Here is a 20,890-nt window from a genome sequence, read left to right as displayed (position 1 = left end):
AGTCGGGTGATTGTGGAGGCCAGGTCATCTGATGCAGCACTCCCTCACTCTACTACTTGGTCAAATAGCCTTTACACAGCCTGGAGGTGTGTTGGATCATTGTTCTGTTGAAAAACAAATGATAGTCCCACTAAGTGCAAACCAGATGGGATGGCGTATCGCTGCAGAATGCTGTGTTAGCCATGCTGGTTAAGTGTGCCTTGAATTTTAAATAAATCACAGACAGTGTCACCAGCAATCTACCATCATAAATACTCCTCCGTGCTTAACGGTGGGAACCACACATGCGGAGAGCATCCGTTCACATACTCTGCGTCTCACAAAGACACGGCATGTGGAACCAAAAATTTCACATTTGGACTCATCAGACCAAAGGACAGATTTCCACCGGTCTAATGTCCATTGGTCGTGTTTCTTGGCCCAAGCAAGTCTCTTCTTCTTATTGGTGTACTTTAGTCGTGGTTTCTTTGCAGCAATTCGACTATGAAGGCCTGATTCACGCAGTCTCCTCTGAACAGTAGATGTTGAGATGTGTCTGTTACTTGAACTCTGTGAAGCATTTATTTTGGCTGCAATTACTGAGGCTGGTAACTCTAATGAACTTATCCTCTGCAGCAGAGGAAACTCTGGGTGTTCCTTTCCTGTGGCGGTCCTCATGAGAGCCAGTTTCATCATAGCGCTTGATGGTTTTTGCAACAAAGTTCTTGAAATGTTCCGAATTGACTGACCTACGTTTCTCTTTGCTTATTTAAGCAGTTCTTGCCATAATATGGACTTGGTCTTTTACCAAATAGGGCTAGCTTCTGTATACCACCCCTACATTGTCACAACACAATTGATTGGCTCAAACGTATTAAGGAAAGAAATGACACAAATGACCTTTTAACAAGGCACACCTGTTAATTGAAATGTATTCCAGGTGACTACCTCATGAAACTGGTTGAATATGCCAAGAGTGTGCAAAGCTGTCAAGGCAAAGGGTGGCTACTTTGAAGAATCTAAAATATATTTTGATTTGTTTAAAACTTTTTTGGTTACTACATGATTCCATGAGTTATTTTATAGTTTTGATATCTTCACTATTATTTTACTAAGTAGAAAATAGTAAAATAAAGAAACCCCTTGAATGAGTAGGTGTGTCCAAACTTTTGACTAGTACGGTATGTGTGTGCCTGCGTGTGTGTGCCTGTGTGTGAGTGTTTTGTTATAACAGTTGTAACACGTGTGTGTATTGTAGCACACAGGGGCCGGCGATGAGGGTGGTGGCCAGTCTCTGACATCATCAGGAAGCTGCCTGAGGGACTTCCGTGCCCAGCCGTTTGTGGAATGCCAGGGCCCGCGGGGTACGTGCCACTACTTCGCCAACATCTACAGCTTCTGGTTGACCCGGGTGGGCGCAGATGGACCGCTTAGCCCAACTTCACAGGGCACGCTCAAAGAGGAGTGGCAACAGCGCCTCAACGTAGGCCGGTGCAACGTGTGTATGAAGGAGTGACCCCACCCACCTTCTGGGTCCGGCCACATCCCACAAGCACCAGCCCCAAAATCTCTGACCCACCACATCCCACGAGTGCATTGAAAATGCACACTCATTGGTTACCTGAGAGGCAGTAATGATACACCTCATTAGTCACCAGAGAGGCTGTGACTACACTGGTTGTTTACCTGAAAGTCTGTGAATAGTATTTACATTGACACATGCTCTCTCTTAACTTGTTTTATGCAAGTTCATACCAATGAACATGCAGTACTTGATCAACTATCCTTTGAATTATCTTTTTAGATTAGTAACTTTTTTTCTCCTGAAATCTGTAACTTGGCTGAAAGCTCTTAATTTGTGTATTATGTTTCCAGGTTTGAGTACCTGATATTACGTGGCAGATTATCTTTTGCTCGAGACTCCCAAGTCAACAACAAACAAACAGTGGCTTCAAGCATCAATGTGGCTCATCAGACACTCCGATTCAGAAAACTTGAATGTCCTCAATTAGGCAATTAATTTTGCAGCAATCACATACAGACATTGCAATTGTTACTATGTTTTTACGTACAACAGTGGTCCTCACACTCTTGGAAGCTGGGACCCTCCCAAAGCCTATGACGTTTTCTTGTCATCCACCAAAGCCACAGTTGTGTTTATTAGGTCGCGCAACAGAAAACGTTTTAAAGTAGAACGCCAAAATAAGCATTTTTGATTGGAGAAGTCCATGTCGTCCCTCCCTGTTCCGTTTTCGTATGTTTGATTAGGCCTTGATTCAATCAGATCAAGTGTTAACCTGTGTTGGTAGACATCCACACAGAGGATGTTTTGCCGGTGTTGGAGGTGTAACTGCAGTATGAGCTGACAAATAGCTGAGCAGCTGCTCGTGTGTCACAACCCAATCGCTTCCTTATTATCCCTGCCGCATTAGAAGTTCAAAATGCGAAAGTTAATTTGGATGGGGGGATTTAACCTCTCAATCTAATCGAGGTGCAGTGGTAGAAAAAGTACCCAACTGTCATACTTGAGTAAAAGTAAAGATACCTTAATAGAAAATGACTCTAGTAAAACTCACCCAGTAAAATTTTACTTGAGTAAAAGTCTACAAGTATTTGGTTTAAAATATATTTAAGTATCAAAAGTAAAAGTATAAATCATTTCAAAGTCCTTATATTAAGCAAACCAGGTGGCACCTCTTTTTTTTTACGGAAAGCCAGGGGCACACTCCAACACTCAGACATCATTTACAAACAAAGCATGTGTGTAGTGAGTCTACCAGATCAGAGGCAGTAGGGATGACCAGGGATGTTCGGTTGATAAGTACGTGAATATGACTATTTTCCTGTCCTGCTAAGCATTCAAAATGTAACAAGTACTTTTGGGTGTCAAGGAAAATGTATGGAGTAAAAAGTACAATATTTTCTTAATTAAGGAATGTAGTGAAGTAGTCAAACATAAATAGTAAAGTACAGCTACCCCCAAAAACGACTTTAAAGTATTTTTACTTAAGTACTTTACACCACTGTCGAGGTGTAGACAATAGTACATCACGCATTCAAGTGTTTCAACTAACACGGCTGGATGAATTTCTAACGCAATTTCTAACGTTGGATTTATAAATGTGGGTGGTTTCATTGCATCAAATGACAGTGTGCGCAATAAGCTAATGCAAGAAGCCACTTGTGGATTTGACAGCTTTAACTCAGTTCCGACACCCCCAAAACAATCGCTAGGCAGGTGTCCGCTAGTGCGGATCTGATTCGAATCTAGCCAACGTAAGGATCTAACAACCAAAAGTAATGACAACCAAATGAGTTATACTGAAAACCTGTTAAACTGTTTTTTTTTAACAGACCCCATTAAAAATGTATCCAAGCCAAAAAGGTCTGTGCACTGTTCACCAAAGCATAATGTGTAAACATTGTTACAACCCCATGTTTGATCCACTTGAAGGAGAAATGAGGGGAAACACTTGAAGAATCCCATACAGATAAACTGTTTGACACAGATCTGACACTGGTGCTTTTGTTTATTACTTACAGTAGGCTATGTGACTATTTTGACAGTGTTGATAGATGGTTGTGTGTCCTGTTGTATAGATTCTTAAGCAGACATTAAGATACAATTTGATTTGAATTATACATGTAGAAGATAATATACACTATCTTAATGTCCTTCTATTTTGATATTTTTTTAGTACCTTGGTATCATGTCCACATCATCTGAAACACTAGCACAATACCACCTTTGTAGGCTATAGACTGCAAAATGTCAAAGTTCTCCCCCTTTCTTTCCCTTGGTAGACAGCACACTTATATTGGTCCAGCAACACTGTCCATTACCACAACCTTATTATTGTCCATCTTTATTATTAGTGCCTGTCACTCACCTACGGTGTTCAACCCAAGCATGCAATTCACTCACTTAGCTGACCCATTCTCTTATACCAGAATACCTATTGATACTTTATCCAAAGAATTGTATTATTTAATTTTCTGTTGTTTAGAACTGTATAGTGCTAAAAGCAGTATAGTATCTACATCATTATCTGTAAACTGTATAACTTGTTAACAATGCTTTAGTTTAGATTGTACACATTTAGAGAAACAAGGTGTCTGTTCCTTCAGTTCATTTCAGTCCTCTCATTATTGGGCCTCTTCGTCATTTAATTGGGCTTCCTTTCACTTGGTCTTTAAAAAGAATTCTGTAAAATAACTTAAGACCCAAACATTGGTTGTCGAGGTAATGGGCACCAGTCGCTAAAATGACTTCACCATTTTGAAAAGCGCTGGTCTTTTCTTGCACACTGCCGGATGCCTTACACCGATCTACTTCGTCATGTCTGAACATTCAGCCTCTTTAGTCTTGACTTCAACACACTACCCAAACTAACACATGGAATTATGCCTTGCTAACACACACAGAAAAACACACTCAGTAGTCATTATACTTCAAATTAATGTGTATAACAGTGTTGCAAATTTCAGTCTTGAAATGTTTCCCTGTACATCTTGGCATTATTGTCTGTTGTATGTAAATATGTTTGCACTGTCGAAAGAACAGGATTGCTTTATTTGTACTGTAAATGTCAAGAATATTTATTTAGGTAGGAATCATTGTGGTGCTATTTTTGAAAAAATGGTGAATGCATGGTATTTCTCAAAAAAATAAGAATATTATGTTGTCAAATGTTAGGACTCAGGCCACAATGTCGGGAAGTATTTGTAGGCAGTGGACAAGAGGGAAAAAAACGAGAAGCATGGTGTCGCATAACTGTGTTAAGGAATGCTCGCAGGTATCATTTCACAGATTGACAATCTTGCCCCATGTGGGGATTTCTGTTACAGTCAAGTAGTAACACACCTGATTCAAGTAATCATATCAAGACTTTGACAAGTTGAATCAGATGTGTTGCTGCTGGGCTGGAACAAAAACCTGTACCACCACCCCACCAGACTCTCGCACTGTGAGATTGTTATTATCTCATGATCGTTATGGTGATGAGAAAGGGTAACGTCTTGGGATAGTTTTTATCCTACGATACATCTACATTATCAATTTCTCGGTGCAAACATACCCTTGCTGTCTGTTTAAATTTGGACCCTAAGGTCATTTTTAGGTCAATGAGAATATTGTGGTCACCCGATTGTCTTCTTTTAACTGTAATGTCTCCAAAGATGACCAAAGTCAGAGGGCAACAGAACATAACTATTGTTAAATGTCCCATAAACAGGGCTGAGAGAATTCACTACATTTTCTGTACTGTTGGACTAGAGAGTTTCGCAGTGGAAGCCACACTCAGGAGGATGTAACGTCACAGAAAAATGATTGTCTGCCAGATTGAATAGGGAGTCGTTTCAACTCCATTCATTCTATTTCTATCTGCAACATTCGGAACACTTCACATTACTGAATATACCCGCTTCCCCTGAGTCATTCCATGTGATTAACATAATGAGGCCCTCTGTCCAAATGGGAGCGCTGTGGGTGTACATATGTAGATGAGAAAACACTGACAGTATATGACCAGTCTGTCAGAAGTGGCTCTGAGTTATTGACTGACTGACTTCGGTTCTGGAAAGGGGGGAGCGTTCTTCTCCAACCCCCTCCCCATTCTCAATGTGTGGCTACTCCCGTAACGTTAGAGGCATATCAGAGGTTAAAGATGGTAACTCAACATCACTGACACACGCTGAGCCACCCCCAAGACAATCCTCTTCTTAAAACACTTGGTACGATTTCTGTCAGCACACTTAATCCTTATAGGATAACCCTTTCACTAACACACACATTCCTCTAAGCAACCAGTAGTCTTAAAAGCATTATGTGGACTGTTTAAAGGTAAAATAAATGCATCTAATTTCCAAGTGTCATGTCTGATTATCTGGCTTGATTCCAATTGTAAATGGTTATTGGAGTACTATAAGTTCAAGATCAAGTGTAGTCTTTAATGTACTGAATATATTGTTTAACAAACAAGATAAGAAATACATCATATTACTCTCATGTTAAATTACAAGTTCATTCTCAGATTCCCTCGAGAGCAAAATGTATCAAAATAGAAGACTTAGTTCCCAGTTCTATAAAATTATAAAATTGCCGTTTCATGTTTGCCAAGAGACAGATACAGTATATTTGGTAATCCTATTACATTCAAATACTACAGGACTTAAAATCTTAATTGATAGTTGAAAATAATTAAATAGTAGCCCAATACATACGGTAAGAGCTCAATGGCACGCCAACCAAGGGGATAGATAGCACAAGAACGCCGTCATTGGCACCCATTCAATAAAGCTAACACTACAAAGTGAACATGTCAAATCCGTCATAATGTGTGTGCTACCAGGCTGACAGTGTGGTTCCTAAAACGCGATTTGGATACATTTGGCTGTTTTCACTGCTGAATATTTATACGTTTTCAGATATTTTTTATTATAAAATGACAAATGAAACAACACTCCCCAACAGCTATGAGAGTTGGAGCGCGAGGCTAAACTTCTGCTGTTCTGGTCCCTTGGCTACCACTTTGTAAGAGCGTTAAGCGAACCCGTGCACAGCTACTGTGTGACTGGGTGAGAGCGAAGGCTTGCATCTTGCTCATCGGAATATCTGAGGTATTGCCTTGTGCAACATCATTTCACTGATTCTACCTTTAACAGTAGACTGACAAAATACTATCGTTTTTTAGTGTAGTATTCCTTGAGGAAAGAGATTTTTTATCCTCCAATGAACCAATAGTCCAGCTTGGTCAGTCAAAGTGGTCAATCCTCTGGAGCCGCCGCCTCCTGATCTCCTCTGCTGTCAGTTCTCCTGGGATGTTGAAACCATACGAGGTTGGTCTTCTCTGAGTGGAGCCCCCTAAGGGACATAAGAACAAAGATTTGTTTTCTGAATTATAATGATTGACACATGCAGGTGTTGTGACTGAGGCTGTAGGCTTGGATTGGGCTGTGGGCCCTCATATAGAGGAGTTATTTGACCCAACATTTAGATTAAATGGATCAAAACATATTCAAGCACTTCCAATTAACTATTTTCCAGCACAATTAACTCCATTGTACCCAGGCTTCCCAGATCAAAACAAGAATAACTACTTTCATTCATCTGCTTGCTCTTCCCTCATATTTAGCCTCACATTGAAGTGTATAAACATGTTCAGGACAACCAGGGCTACAAGTACAACACAAATCCACTTGACATAAAAAAAATAAGTTCTGCCAGGCAGAAACCTGATTAAAAAAAAATATATATATTTAAGGATGCTGTAAGTACAGAAATTGTTTTCTCAATGGGAAATGAATATCCGTCTAGTCAGTGACAGCTGTGTGGCGTTTGTGACAGTAACTATGTGAGCTTAATACAGTATTATAGACAATATGTCCTGGGATTTCCTATGATCTTCTATGTAGAAGAACCCCTTACCTTTTAATGACTTGTGTGGCTGAGCGTCATAGAGCATAAGAAACCATTCGGACTCTACAGGCGTTTTGTGAGATGAACCGCTCCCCCGGACCCCTACAGGATCCTGCGCTTATCTCACAAACATCTCTCTAACTCAGCCCCCATTAAATCACACAGACTAATGGTATCAGAAGAAATAGATGAATTCAATGGACGAATCCAACCCAGCAGCTCAAACCACGATATTTAACAGGGCGTGACAGTGGGACTCGAAAGGTTAAGGCTTTTTATTATTCACATTTTCAAGTCCTCTGTGAATCCTGATTAGGGTATGCAACTGAATTGTTTTTTTTATTTTTATGGTTTGCAACAGTGAATGAAAATGTGTGTTTCTTATTCGACAAGGCCAGGTAGTCCCAGTCTTCTTCCGTTTGTTGCCTACTGCTTAATGAACACAACCCAGGCCTGTGTTGTCTCACCTCTGCCATTGAGACTGGCTCTGATGGCTGCCTCGTACTGCTCATCCTCTGATAGACCTCCAGTGTAAGGGTGACCATTCTGGGGGTGCGCACGAGGTCCTCCACTACTGCCACTGTATCCTACAGAATTCCCCCCCCACCCACACACAATAGGATTACCAAATAATTGATGGATTTCACATGACTGGGAATACAGTTGGTTACAGATACCAAGAAAAAAAAAAATGGGCCTCAGGAACTCATCACTGTATTTTTGTGCATTCAAATTGCCATCGAAAAAATGCTATTGTGTTTGTTGTCCGTAGTTTATGTCTGCCTATACCATCCCCCCACCGCCACCATGTTCATAATGTTGACATCAGCAATCCGCTCGCCCACACAATGACATACATGTGGTCTGCGGTTGTGAGGTCGGTAGGAAGTACGTCAATTCTCTAAAACGACGTTCATTATGGTAGAGAAATGAACATTCACTCTGGCAACAGCTCTGGTGGACATTCCTGCAGTCAGCATGCCAATTGCACGCATCTCAAAACCTGAGACATCTGTGGCATTGTGTTGATGTGCAAGATGGCGCCAACAGACATGGCAGCTCTGCTTCTAGTTCCTAAGCAACTTTGCAGTATTCGGTTTTTCTTGTGTCATACATTTTTACAAACATTTCGCTACACCCGCAATAACATCTGCTAAAAATGTGATTTGATTTGCGTGACAAAACTGCACATTTTAGATTGGCCTTTTATTGTCCCCAACACAAGGTGCACCTGTGTAATGATCCTGAGGTTTTATAATCCATCCACCTGACAGGTGTGGCATATCTTGGTAAAGGAGAAATGCTCACTAACAGGGATGTAAACAAATTTGTGCACAAAATCTGAGAGAAATACACTTTTTGTGCTTGTGAAAATGTTCTGGTATCTTTTATTTCAGCTCATTAAACATGGGGCATACATGTTGCATTTATATTTTTGTTAAGTGTATATTGCACACACAAACAAAAATAATCCAGACTCTTTGCCCATTGTGGAAGCGAGACGTCAATAAATCAAGGTGCAAAATGAGTAGACATACAGTTGAAGTTGGAAGTTTACATACACTTAGATTGGAGTCATTAAAACTCGTTTTTCAAACACTCCACAAATTTCTTGTTAAACTATAGTTTTGGCAAGTCGGTTAGGACATCTACTTTGTGCATGACAAGTAATTTTTCCAACAATTGTTTAGACTTTTCACATTCTTCAAATAAAGTGGTGATCCCAACTGACCTAAGACAGGGAATTTTTACTAGGATTAAATGTCAGGAATTGTGAAAAACTGAGTTTAAATGTATTTGGCTAAGGTGTATGTAAACTTCCGACTTCAATTGTACATGTAGCTACATACCTGAAGAGTTATTATATGGATTTTGTCTGGCATGGTATCCATTCATCACAAATCCTGTTGGGAGAGTAGACACCTGATCATTTAAGGTGTTTAATCATGTAATGTTGTACTGTGGTTGGACACATAATATGATTTATTTTGTTTACAAATGCATTTAACCTGACAAGTCTATGAAAAACAGTGCAGCTTGGAACTAACACCACATACACGTTTGTCCTTCTTTGTCCTTCTTGTTAAAAGAAGGACAAAACCACTGTGGTTTCGACAGACAAAAAAAAATCAAAAGAGAAAAACATACACACAGACTAAGGCGACTTTTTCAACCATGCTTTTGTAGCCGATGTGAAATGGCTAGCTAGATAGCGTTGACGTCACCCACTCTGAAACTTGCTTCGAAAGGGCCGCTGTGACGAGTAACAATGCTATATGGGTGACAGTTGTCGATATTCCAAGGGTCCCTGGTTGGAGCTCAGTTTGGGGAAAGGAGAGGCATAGAAGCAACACTGTTACAATGTTTTAGAGAGTATCCTAAAATATAGCATCATCGTCTGATTTGGAAATCAGTCTGACTAAAATCTCAAATTGCCCACTTGACACAAACTGTCATGAAGGTCATGGGTGTGAGTCAGCATTCGTTCCTGCAGCCCATTTTTGAACAAGCCATTATAAGGCAAGCCCAGAATTTTATTTCAGACCACTCCCATGTACTCCACTCGGAGTATCAGCTCCTCCCCTCAGGCAGATGCTATAGGGTTCCCCTACATGTAAGCTGAACAGGTATAAGCACACCTTCATTCCCACCTTTAAGTCTTTACTGAAGACTCATCTCTTCAGTGGGTCATATGATTGAGTGTAGTCTGGCCCAGGAGTGTGAAGGTGAACGGAAAGGCTCTGGAGCAACGAACCACCCTTGCTGTCTCTGCCTGGCCGGTTCCCCTCTCTCCACTGGGATTCTCTGCCTCTAACCCTATTACAGGGGCTGAGTCACTGTCTTACTGGTGCTCTTTCATGCCCTCCCTAGGAGGGGTGCGTCACTTGAGTGGGTTGAGTCACTGACGTGATCTTCCTGTCTGGGTTGGCGCCCACCCTTGAGTTGTGCCGTGGCAGAGATCTTTGTGGGCTATACTCGTCCTTGTCTCAGGATGGTAAGTTGGTGGTTGAAGATATCCCTCTAGTGGTGTGGGGGCTGTGCTTTGGCAAAGTGGGTGGGGTTATATCCTTCCTGTTTGGCCCTGTCCGGGGGTATCATCGGATGGGGCCACAGTGTCTCCTGACCCCTCCTGTCTCAGCCTCCAGTAGTTATGCTGCACTAGTTTATGTGTCGAGGGGCAAGGGTCAGTTTGTTATATCTGGAGTATTTCTCCTGTCTTATCCGGTGTCCTGTGTGAATTTAAGTATGCTCTCTCTAATTCTCTCTTTCTCTCTCTCGGAGGACCTGAGCCCTAGGACCATGCCTCAGGACTACCTGGCATGATGACTCCTTGCTGTCCCCAGTCCACCTGGCCGTGCTGCTGCTCCAGTTTCAACTGTTCTGCATGCGGCTATGGAACCCTGACCTGTTCACCGGACGTGCTACCTGTCCCAGACCTGCTGTTTTCAACTCTCCAGAGACAGCAGGAGCGGTAGAGATACTCTTAATGACCGGCTATGAAAAGCCAACTGACATTTACTCCTGAGGTGCTGACTTGCTGCACCCTCGACAACTACTGTGATTATTATTATTTGACCATGCTGGTCATTTGAACATCTTGGCCATGTTCTGTTATAATCTCCACTCAGCACAGCCAGAAGCGGACTGGCCACCCCTCATAGCCTGGTTCCTCTCTAGGTTTCTTCCTAGGCTTTGACCTTTCTATGGAGTTTTTCCTAGCCACCGTGCTTCTACACCTGCATTGCTTGCTGTTTGGGGTTTTAGGCTGGGTTTCTGTACAGCACTTTGAGATATCAGTTGATGTAAGAAGAGCTATATAAATAAATTTGATGTCTATCAAATACCTAAACAGCAATAACTACTGGGTAAATGGGTGGAATATGTGAACAAATAATCAATAGATTAATGTAGGTCTGAAAATTACTTAAAATGTGTTAATGGTGTTTATTTCAAACTGATGTTCAAATTCAAGTATATTGACATTCATATTTATTCTTACTTGCGAAGCTAAAAAGACAAGAATACATTACAACATATAGGCTATTTTAGTTAAATATAGAAGTTGGCCTTTAAGCAACAACAACGTCCTCGTTCATAGGCATATGGATTGTCACTGATAATTGTGAGTGGTTTTAGGAAACTAGGCATATGTCGGACGTCACTACTTCACAGGAGAGGCATTTGACCGTAAACATTACATTTTTATTTTATCAACATTTTATACATTTTTGGGGGCAGAAATGCCTTCTGGAACATGTGCCTTAATAACAAACGTGTATGCCATCTGTAAATATGAATACAATTTAAAAAATTACGAGCCTAGTTGGTTTAGCCACGGAAAAAGACAGGAACCTTCCCGGTAGCCACGATTGGCTGAGATAATGGATGGGATGGACATGCCGAGATCTGAGTTCGGATTAGTCTGCCATGTAGAACTGCTCAGTACGTGTAGGTCATTCTTTCTAACACAGATTTTTTTGAAAGACAGCTCTCCACTTTCTGGAGGGCCGAGTTTTGAAATCAGTGGAATGCCCGGTGGAAGCAGAGTAGGATTGCAAATGCGGTGGGAGTCGAAAAGAGAACACAGAAGGCTGTTGTATAAAACACCTGTCTCCAGATTACATCTTCAAACTAAGGGCAACCATGCCATCCGTGACAGAGAGGGAGAAGTGTTCATCTGTGTATACGGGTAAGAGTCTAGCTAGCTACATTTTCAGATATTATATGTTTCAATGTTTGTCAGAAAGTTATCTTAATTGCAAGTTAAAGCATACTGTTAGCTAGCTGGCTGGCTCACTAGCTAACGTTACATGTAGTAATATTCATATCTCAGAGCCATTTTCATTGCTAGTTATTTAACCTAGCTAGTTGGTTAGCGAACTGTAGATTCATGCAGGGTAGTAACGTTATGAGTTGGGACTAGATAGTGTCCAAGTTCCAAAATTATCCAAAAGAATATCCTGCTATTAATTTGTCACTCACAATCGTAATCTATTTTCTGTAATTAGCTCACCATTAACTTGTAAATATTTTTATTTAACCTTTATTTAACTAGGCAAGTCAGTTTTAAGAACAAATTCATACACCATTTCAAATTTTGCTCCAAAAGAACGAAATGAGCTGGTCGGTCACATTTGTCCCCATTTTAATCTTGTCTCTTAGCCGCTTGATAAAGTCATAAAAAGTAATATATACTTTGTGGAAATACTAATAAGCATACTCTCCTCCACACCTCTGCTTGACAATCCCATGTTATGCTCCACCTACAGAGGTCCAAAGTTGTACAGGATCCGTGCAGACACAAATGCAGGCGAGACAAAAATACCAAACTCGTCATTGCACAGGTTTTTAGCTTGTTGCGCATGTTTAGTGAGGAAAACATTGCCCACGGACACACACACAAACCTGCAATTGTTCTCATGATGATCTTCAGAGGACCAGCGGTGTAGAGAAGCCCCACCAGGATGCCTGCCAGGTGTCCCACAAAAGAGGTCCTGCACAGAAGAACGTGTTATGAGTTACCACCTGGCTACAACACACACGACTCCATAATTAAATGACTCTCAGACCATGAGAAACAAGATTCTCTGGTCTGATGAAACCAAGACTGAACTCTTTGGCCTGAATGTCAAGCAAGACGTCTGGAGGAAACCTGGCACCATCCCTACAGTGAAGCATGGTGGTGGCAGCATCATGCTGTGGGGATGTTTTCAACGGGAGGGACTGGGAGACTAGTCAAGATCGAGGGAAAGATGAACGGAGCAAAGTACAGAGAGAACCTTGATGAAGAGCGCTCTGGACATCAGGCTGGGCCAAGGTTCACCTTCCAACAGGACAACAATCCTAAGCACACAGCCAAGACAACGCAGGTGTGGCTTTGGGACAAGTCTCTGAATGTCCTTGAGTGGCTCAGCCAGAGCCCGGACTTGAACCCGATCGAACATCTCTGGAGAGAACTGAAAATAGCTGCTCAGCGACGCTCCCTATCCAATCTGACAGAGCTTGAGAGGATCTGCAGAGAAGAATGGGAGAAACTCCCAAATACAAGAGAGAAACTCCCCAAATACAAGTGTGCCAAGCTTGTAGCGTAATACCCAAAAAGACTCAAAGCTGTAATCGCTACCAAAGGTGCTTCAACAAAGTACTGAGTAAAGGGTCTGAATACTTATGTAATGTAATATTTCTGTTCGTTTTTTTTTGTTTTTATTTCCAAAAATGTCTAAAAACATGTTTTTGCTTTGTCATTATGGGGTATAGTGTGTAGATTGATGAAGGGGGAAAAAACAATTTTATCAATTTTAGAAAAAGGCTGTAACGTAACAAAAAGTGGTAAAAGTCAAGGGGTCTGAATACTTTCCAAATGCACTATATTTCAAGATGTTGTGGATTCCCTAGAAATAATCTGAATTAATGTAAACATTACATAACTTGTCTAAAAAAAGTGTTCTCTTGGCACAATTTACCGGGTACGGAGTAAGTTGAGCCGCGGGACAAGGTAAATTATGCCGCCTACACATTTCTGCACTGAATGAAATATTGCCACTACCTTTTTAAAACCATGTCTATCTTTATTTCCCAAACACAATTCAATACAATCACTTTTTGGTATTTTAAGCATCTTTTAACAAAGGCTCATCTGAAATTTTCAGCGATAATGCCTTGCATTACGCCCGGTAAGAAAAAACATGATTTTGCTAAACTTGCCATTGGCACAACTTACCCCATGGCAAACATTTTGACTATATTAGCTAACAGCTACAAGGATGCACATTCATGCTAGGTATAAGACCTCATATTGAAGCTTTTTGAGACCCCAACTGATGTATAGAACAATCTTTAAATGATGTACTTTGGGTTAGATACAAAAATCATGAAACCTCTAACACAATACATTTAATGGACCTAACTTGCTTATCACTGTCTCCATGTGGTTTCTTTCTTCTTCTTTCTTGGTCAAACTACACATTTTGTGTATGGTTTCCTAGAAACAAGGTAGGCTCAACTTACCCCACTCTCCCTTTTTATCAAACCTAGTTATGTCTGTAAGCTTTCATTTAGAACAATTTGACACATTGCAGATGATAAGAGACTGTCTAGTGAACTTACGATGAACCTTGGGTCATGTTCACTCGGGCACACAACAGTAAAAAAATGTCTAACTAAAACTGGCATTTCTTATTGGAAACTTGTGAGAGCTGGGCTGGGGAAGAAGTCTGTAGGTGTAGACCATGTGTTTACTGTGCATCTGACTACTCCTGCAACAAAGAAGAACTCACCCCGGTGACGTTAGATGAATCAGCACCAGCTCAACCCAGCTGGCGTAGCGATTGGCCACTGGGACGCCCATCACGTAGGAGACACCTCCAGGGTGGTAGTGGTTACTCAGCACTTTCAGAGCGAAAAGCACTCCTACAACACAGGACAGACAGTTCAGTCTCACCATGCCACTCACAGCACGATTGAGGTCAATTCAGTAAGAAAATTCAGAGTTGAAAAACAGAGAGGACCTTTTTACTGACCAACAGAGGCCCATTAAAGTGTAGGCTTATAACTAGGACCTGGGTGTTTTCCTGGTCAAAAAACTCCCATGACCCAAACTATTGTGAGGATGGATAGAAACCTTCCTCAGCAGCATAACAGCAAACACACTGACACTGTAGCTAGCTAGTACCTGAGAAGCCGACTGCACACTGTATGCTGTAAGAGGGGTCCTGGGTGATCTCCGAGAGCACCATCTCCAGCAGCAGATAAATCACACCCGTCAGCAGGGAGAAAACAGCCAGAAGCCAGGCGTAGAAGCTGCTGCCAAGCCGGGGCTCCAACTTGACGCCCTTCCACAGGAAGGATGCCATGTTGAAGTACAGGTGGTAGTCATCTAGGTGGTGCAGCGGCGACAGCACGAGGCGGCGCCAGTCACCACGCCAGTAGGCCTGCTGGACGCTGATGCAGGCCTGGAGGAGGGGTACGTTGGGCACCAGAAAGAGGTAGACGTTAAGGCCCAATACAGCCAGCGTCACAGGGGGAATGTTCTCCACCCCCACCTGGAAGACCTGGGAGGCCAGGAGGATTAGGCCCAGCTGACCTCCCCCCCTCTGTCGGTTTCGCATCCTCCTCACTCAACTGCGGTAGCTCAGCCTGGAGTGACACACAAACATGTACAATTAAATAAAAAAACATATTCTTTGTCCATTGTGAAACAGAGATTTGTCATTTTTTGCATTCTTATGGGGATTTTTAAACACCCCCAGTTTTCACGCACAGACAATACCACAAAACACCCACAGAGCAAGACAAGGGCACCCACATTAAAAAAATACTATAGATGGGTTAGCTGACAACATCACGGATTCGATGTGCATGCCTCAATTGTTGTGATTCTGGGTGGGCAGATAACTAGCAACAATGACAAGAAAGCTGCCAACTGGGGAATTGTAGGTGACTCCTTTCAGGTAGTTTTATATTGTTCTTGATACACAGTATATACAAAAGTATGTAGACACTAGAGGTCGACCCGATTATGATTTTTCAACACCGATACCGATTATTGGAGGACCCCCCAAAAAAAAATACGGATTAATCGGCCATTTAAAAAAAAAAAATGTATTTGGAATAATGACAATTACAACAATACTGAATGAACACTTATTTTAACTTAATATAATGCATCAATAAAATCTATTTAGCCTCAAATAAATAATGAAACAGGTTCAATTTGGTTTAAATAATGCAAAAACAAAGTGTTGGAGAAGAAAGTAAGTGCGCAATATGTGCCATGTAAAAAAGCTAACGTTTAAGTTCCTTGCTCAGAACATGAGAACATATGAAAGCTGGTGGTTCCTTTTAACAGTCTTCAATATTCCTAGGTAGGAAGTTTTAGGTTGTAGTTATTATAGGAATTATAGGACTATTTCTCTCTATAAGATTTGTATTTCATATACCTTTGACTATTGGATGTTCTTATAGGCACTTTAGTATTGCCAGTGTAACAGTATAGCTTCCGTCCCTCTCCTCGCCCCTACCTTTGCTCGAACCAGGAAGACATCGACACCAGCCACATTCGAAGCAGCATTACCCATGCAGAGCAAGGGGAACAACTACTCCAAGTCTGAGCGAGTGACGTTTGAAACGCTATTAGCGCGCACCCCGCTAACTAGCTAGCCATTTCACATCGGTTACACCAGCCTAATCTCGGGAGGTGATAGGCTTGAAGTCATAAACAGCGCAATAGCTGCTGGCAAAACGCACAAAAGTGCTGTTTGAATGAATGCTTACGAGCCTGCTGCTGCCTACCATCGCTCAGTCAGACTGCTCTATCAAATCATAGACTTAATTATAACACACAGAAATACGAGCCTTTGGTCATTAAAATGGTCGAATCCGGAAACTATAATTTCGAAAACTTGTTTATTCTTTCAGTGAAATACGGAACCGTTCCGTATTTTTTCTAACGGATGGCATCCCTAAGTCTTAATATTGCTGTTACAACCTTCAATGTTATGTCATAATTATGTACAATTCTGGCAAATTAATTACGGCCTTTGTTAGGAATAAATGGACTTCACACAGTTCGCAATGAGCCAGGCGGCCCAAACTGCTGCATATACCCTGACTGCTTGCACGGAACGCAAGAGAAGTGACACCATTTTCCTAATTATAAGAAATTCATGTTAGCAGGCAATATTAACTAAATATGCAGGTTTAAAAATATATACTTGTGTATTGATTTTAAAGAAAGGCATTGATGTTTAGGTACATTGGTGCAACGACGGTGCTTTTTTCGCAAATGCGCTTGTTAAATCACCGTCTGTCGAAGTAGGCGCATCGATTATATGCAACGCAGGACACGCTAGATAAACTAGTAATATCAACCATGTGTAGTTAACTAGTGATTATGTCAAGATTGATTGTTTTTTATAAGATGAGTTTAATGCTAGCTAGCAACTTACCTTGGCTTCTTGCTGCCCTCGCGTAACAGGTAGTCAGCCTGCCACGCAGGCTCCTTGTGGAGTGCAATGGTTAGAGCGTTGGACTAGTAACCGGAAGGTTGCAAAAAGAATCCCCTAGCTGACAAGGTAAAAATCTGTCGTTCTGCCCCTGAACAAGGCGGCAGTTAACCCTCCGTTCCTAGGCAGTCATTGAAAATAAGAATGTGTTCTTAACTGACTTGCCTAGTTAAATAAAGGTGTCCAAAAATACAGATTGTTATGAAAACTTGAAAACCGGCCCTAATTAATCGGCCATTCCGGTTAATCGGTCGACCTCTACTAGACACCCCTTCAAATTAGTGAATTCGGCTATTTCAGCTACACCCGTTGCTGACAGGTGTATAAAAATCGAGCACACAGCCATGCAATCTCCATAGACAAACATTGACAGTAGAATGGCCTTACTGAAGCGCTCAATGACTTTCCATGTGGCACTGTCATGGGATGCCACCTTTACAAGTCAGTTGTCTAGGAGCAACAACGGCTCAGCCTCAAAGTGGTAGACCAAACAAGCTCACAGAACGGGACCGCTGAGCGCTGAAGCGCATGAAAATTGTCTGTCCTCGGTTGCAACACTACTACCAAGTTCCAAACTGCCTCTGGAGGCAAAAGCACAATAACTGTTTGTCGGGACTTTCTTGAAATGGGTTTCCATGGCCAAGCAGCCATGCGCAATGCTAAGCGTCGGCTGGAGTGGTGTTAAGCTCACCACAATTGGACTCCCTAGCAGTGGAAACACGTTCTCTAGAGTGATGAATCACGGTTCACCGTCTGGCAGGCCAACGGACAAATCTGGGTTTGGCGGATGCCAGGAGAACGCTACCTGCCTGAATGCAGTGGCAACTGTAAAGTTTGGTGGAGGAGGAATAATGGTCTATGGCTGTTTTTCATGGTTCGGGCAAGGCCCCTTCGTTCCAGTGAAGGGAAATATTAATGCTACAGTATACAATGACATTCTAGACGATTCTGTGCTTCCATCTTTGTGGCAACAGTTTGGGGAAGGCCCTTTCCTGTTTCAGCATGAAAATGCCCCTGTGCACAAAGCGAGGTCCGTACAGAAATGGTTTGTCGTGATCGGTGTAGAAGAACTTGACTGACCTATACAGAGCCCTGACCTCAAGCCCATCAAACACCTTTGGGATGAATTGGAACGGCAACTGCAAGCCATGCCTAATCGCCAAACATCAGTGCCCGACCTTACTAATGCGCTTGTCACTGAATGGAAGCAAGTCCCCGCAGCAATGTTCCAACATCTAGTGGAAAGCTTTCACAGAAGAGTGGAAGCTGTTATAGCAGCAAAGGGGGGGGGGGACCAACTCCAAATTAATGCCCATGATTTTGGAATGTTCGACAAGCAGGTGTCCACATACTTTTAGTAGTGTACCATGTCTTGTTTTGATGTGTTTTGACGTGTCTATTCTAATATGGCAAACATTCGCTAGCTAACCAACAACTGAAACGATGTATTTGAGAAAAAACAAGTGTTCATAGTGCAAATGTATATATGTTTTCAATAAATATTGGAGACGAAATATAGTTTACATGTAAGCCAACCCATTCTGTTTTGCCCCATAGTTGCACACGCGTCTGTTTTGTGTCTATGGAATAAATACTATAATATTTACTGTAATTTTTTGGGGGGACTTTACTGTAGTATTAACAGGACCAAAGTCTTCAAAAACACTACAGTGAATACTGTAGCATACTGTGGTATTTATAGTTTACTATAGTATAAATACTGTACTAAAAAAATATTATATACTAGTAATTACTGTAGTTCCCTGCAGTCTGTAGTTGTATTACTGTAGTGTTTTTGCAGACTGTAGTATACACTATTGTATTTTTGTATACATTACTGTAGTACTTACAATATTGCTTTTGTTTGATTATCTTTGATATAGCAATGGGGGATTTCTCCTTGAGGCAACCTACTCCACAAGCACATTTTCCATAACCTGTTAGTAGGTAGGTAGGCAGTGAGTGAGGTGGGTAAGACTGTAGTCTAAACAGATAGCTCAGCACTTCTGCTTTCTCTGTAACCTGTAGGGAACACACTATATTGTCTATATTTGGCATGTAGGCTTTTCACTTATGGGTGGTACAAATTAGGATATGAGGGAGTGGAATGAGCAGGTTATATGCAAACTAAACACTGCCAGGCCCATCCAATCAGATTGAGAGAAAAAAATACATTACAAAAATACTCCTCAGCAAAAGCAGCATTTTCCTCCTTAACTTTAATTGCGATATGCATACATTCTTTGTAAAACACGATTTGCACCAATTTGCACCATGATGCTAGAGTGGCTAATGCCTAGGAATGATAGTTACTTTCTGATGATACACAAAATCTGAAAGTGAGAGGAATATTTTTCCACCTTCTCCACTAAAGCTACAATATGTAACTTTTTGGTTGACCTGACAAAATTCACATGTTATAGATCTGTCAATATTATTGAAACCAAGTCTAAGAAACGATAGATCTGTTGTATTTTACATTTAGCAGAAGCTCTTTTCCAACTTACAGTAAGTAGTGAGTGCATACATTTTCCTACTACCGTATGTGCGCTAGCTTCAAATTCAATACTTTTGGTTATGGAAAATATATTTTCACTGCGGTTTACACAGTACAATGATTCTGACTAATTTCAGTATGTTACAAAACAAGCAAATATAGTGTAATCTATTTGAATTTTAGCAACCAGGAAATGGCTGCGCGATTTCTGCAAAGTGCATCTTTAAGGAGGAAGACGATGCCTTTGCAGCCTGAATGGAGGATGCTTTATGTAGGAGCCGGTCCACTGGGGACATGAGTGTATTTATTTCCTGGAATGCACATCGAGTTTAGACGATAGTGCAGATCTAGCGATCCTGGAATCGCAACGAAAGCGAGCGTTTCTTATTGGAAAAGTTCACGTTAGTCCCTCCCCGTTTGCTTCCGTTTGGTTTCCAGTGAATATACACCCCTTATTACATTTACATTTAAGTCATTTAGCAGACGCTCTTATCCAGAGCGACTTACAAATTGGTGCATTCACCTTATGATATCCAGTGGAACAACCACTTTACAATAGTGCATCTAACTCTTTTAAGGGGGGGGGGGGGTTAGAAGGATTACTTTATCCTATCCTAGGTATTCCTTAAAGAGGTGGGGTTTCAGGTGTCTCCGGAAGGTGGTGATTGACTCCGCTGACCTGGCGTCGTGAGGGAGTTTGTTCCACCATTGGGGTGCCAGAGCAGCGAACAGTTTTGACTGGGCTGAGCGGGAACTGTACTTCCTCAGAGGTAGGGAGGCGAGCAGGCCAGAGGTGTGCTTATCTTATCCTTATCTGTGTGAAAGTTCAGTCACATTACCATATCGCACCACAACAGCAGCATCTGACAACATCGTATCAGCACGCCACATACACACTCACTTTTTTTCCATCTCTATGTGTTTCACTTCTCTGTCAAAATAAAAGGTAAAACAAATAAATAATAATAATAATATCGTACTGAAGAAAATGTC

The 20,890-nt window shown here is 41.5% G+C and overlaps 2 protein-coding genes across 4 annotated transcripts in view; one reads left to right on the top strand and one right to left on the bottom strand.

Annotated features, from left to right (window-relative positions):
* Nucleotides 1-6,064, top strand: part of LOC112068336 (collagen alpha-4(IV) chain-like) — a 72,512-nt gene extending 66,448 nt beyond the window's left edge. Inside the window, exon 29 of the mRNA XM_070438110.1 lies at nucleotides 1,238-6,064. Within this exon, the coding sequence (XP_070294211.1) occupies nucleotides 1,238-1,495 (258 nt within the window). The 3' untranslated portion in view covers nucleotides 1,496-6,064. The remainder of the gene's footprint in view (nucleotides 1-1,237) is intronic.
* rhbdd1 (rhomboid domain containing 1) lies at nucleotides 5,908-17,452 on the bottom strand. Of its 3 annotated transcripts, XM_024135440.2 has the most exons (7): nucleotides 17,344-17,452; nucleotides 15,069-15,532; nucleotides 14,674-14,806; nucleotides 12,803-12,891; nucleotides 9,247-9,300; nucleotides 7,864-7,983; nucleotides 5,908-6,841 (listed from the first exon to the last, which is right to left on the bottom strand). In XM_024135440.2, exons 2-7 carry the CDS (start codon nucleotides 15,502-15,504, stop codon nucleotides 6,732-6,734), a joined length of 942 nt encoding a protein of 313 aa, XP_023991208.1. In that variant the 5' UTR covers nucleotides 15,505-15,532; nucleotides 17,344-17,452; the 3' UTR covers nucleotides 5,908-6,731. The 3 variants fall into 3 exon arrangements, with proteins under 3 accessions (XP_023991208.1, XP_023991209.1, XP_023991210.1); XM_024135441.2 differs by lacking the exon at nucleotides 7,864-7,983; XM_024135442.2 differs by lacking the exons at nucleotides 7,864-7,983; nucleotides 9,247-9,300.
* Between the last annotated feature and the right edge of the window lie 3,438 nt (nucleotides 17,453-20,890).

The sequence above is a fragment of the Salvelinus sp. IW2-2015 genome, unplaced genomic scaffold (assembly GCF_002910315.2).
Source record: "Salvelinus sp. IW2-2015 unplaced genomic scaffold, ASM291031v2 Un_scaffold451, whole genome shotgun sequence".
Classification (NCBI taxonomy): Eukaryota; Metazoa; Chordata; class Actinopteri; order Salmoniformes; family Salmonidae; genus Salvelinus; species Salvelinus sp. IW2-2015.
The sequence above is the reverse complement of the archived record's forward strand: the minus strand, read 5'-3'. Positions and strand labels throughout refer to the sequence as shown.

Bases quoted from the DNA above. Each gene is read 5' to 3' on its own strand.
- rhbdd1 (XM_024135440.2), bottom strand. From the start codon at position 15,504: ATGCGAAACCGACAGAGGGGGGGAGGTCAGCTGGGCCTAATCCTCCTG. The intron at 9,301-12,802 runs GTTTGTGTGTGT...CTCTCCCAACAG, and splicing joins CATCATGAGAACAATTGCAG to GATTTGTGATGAATGGATAC. The intron at 6,842-7,863 runs GTGAGACAACAC...TATGTCCCTTAG, and splicing joins AGCCAGTCTCAATGGCAGAG to GGGGCTCCACTCAGAGAAGA.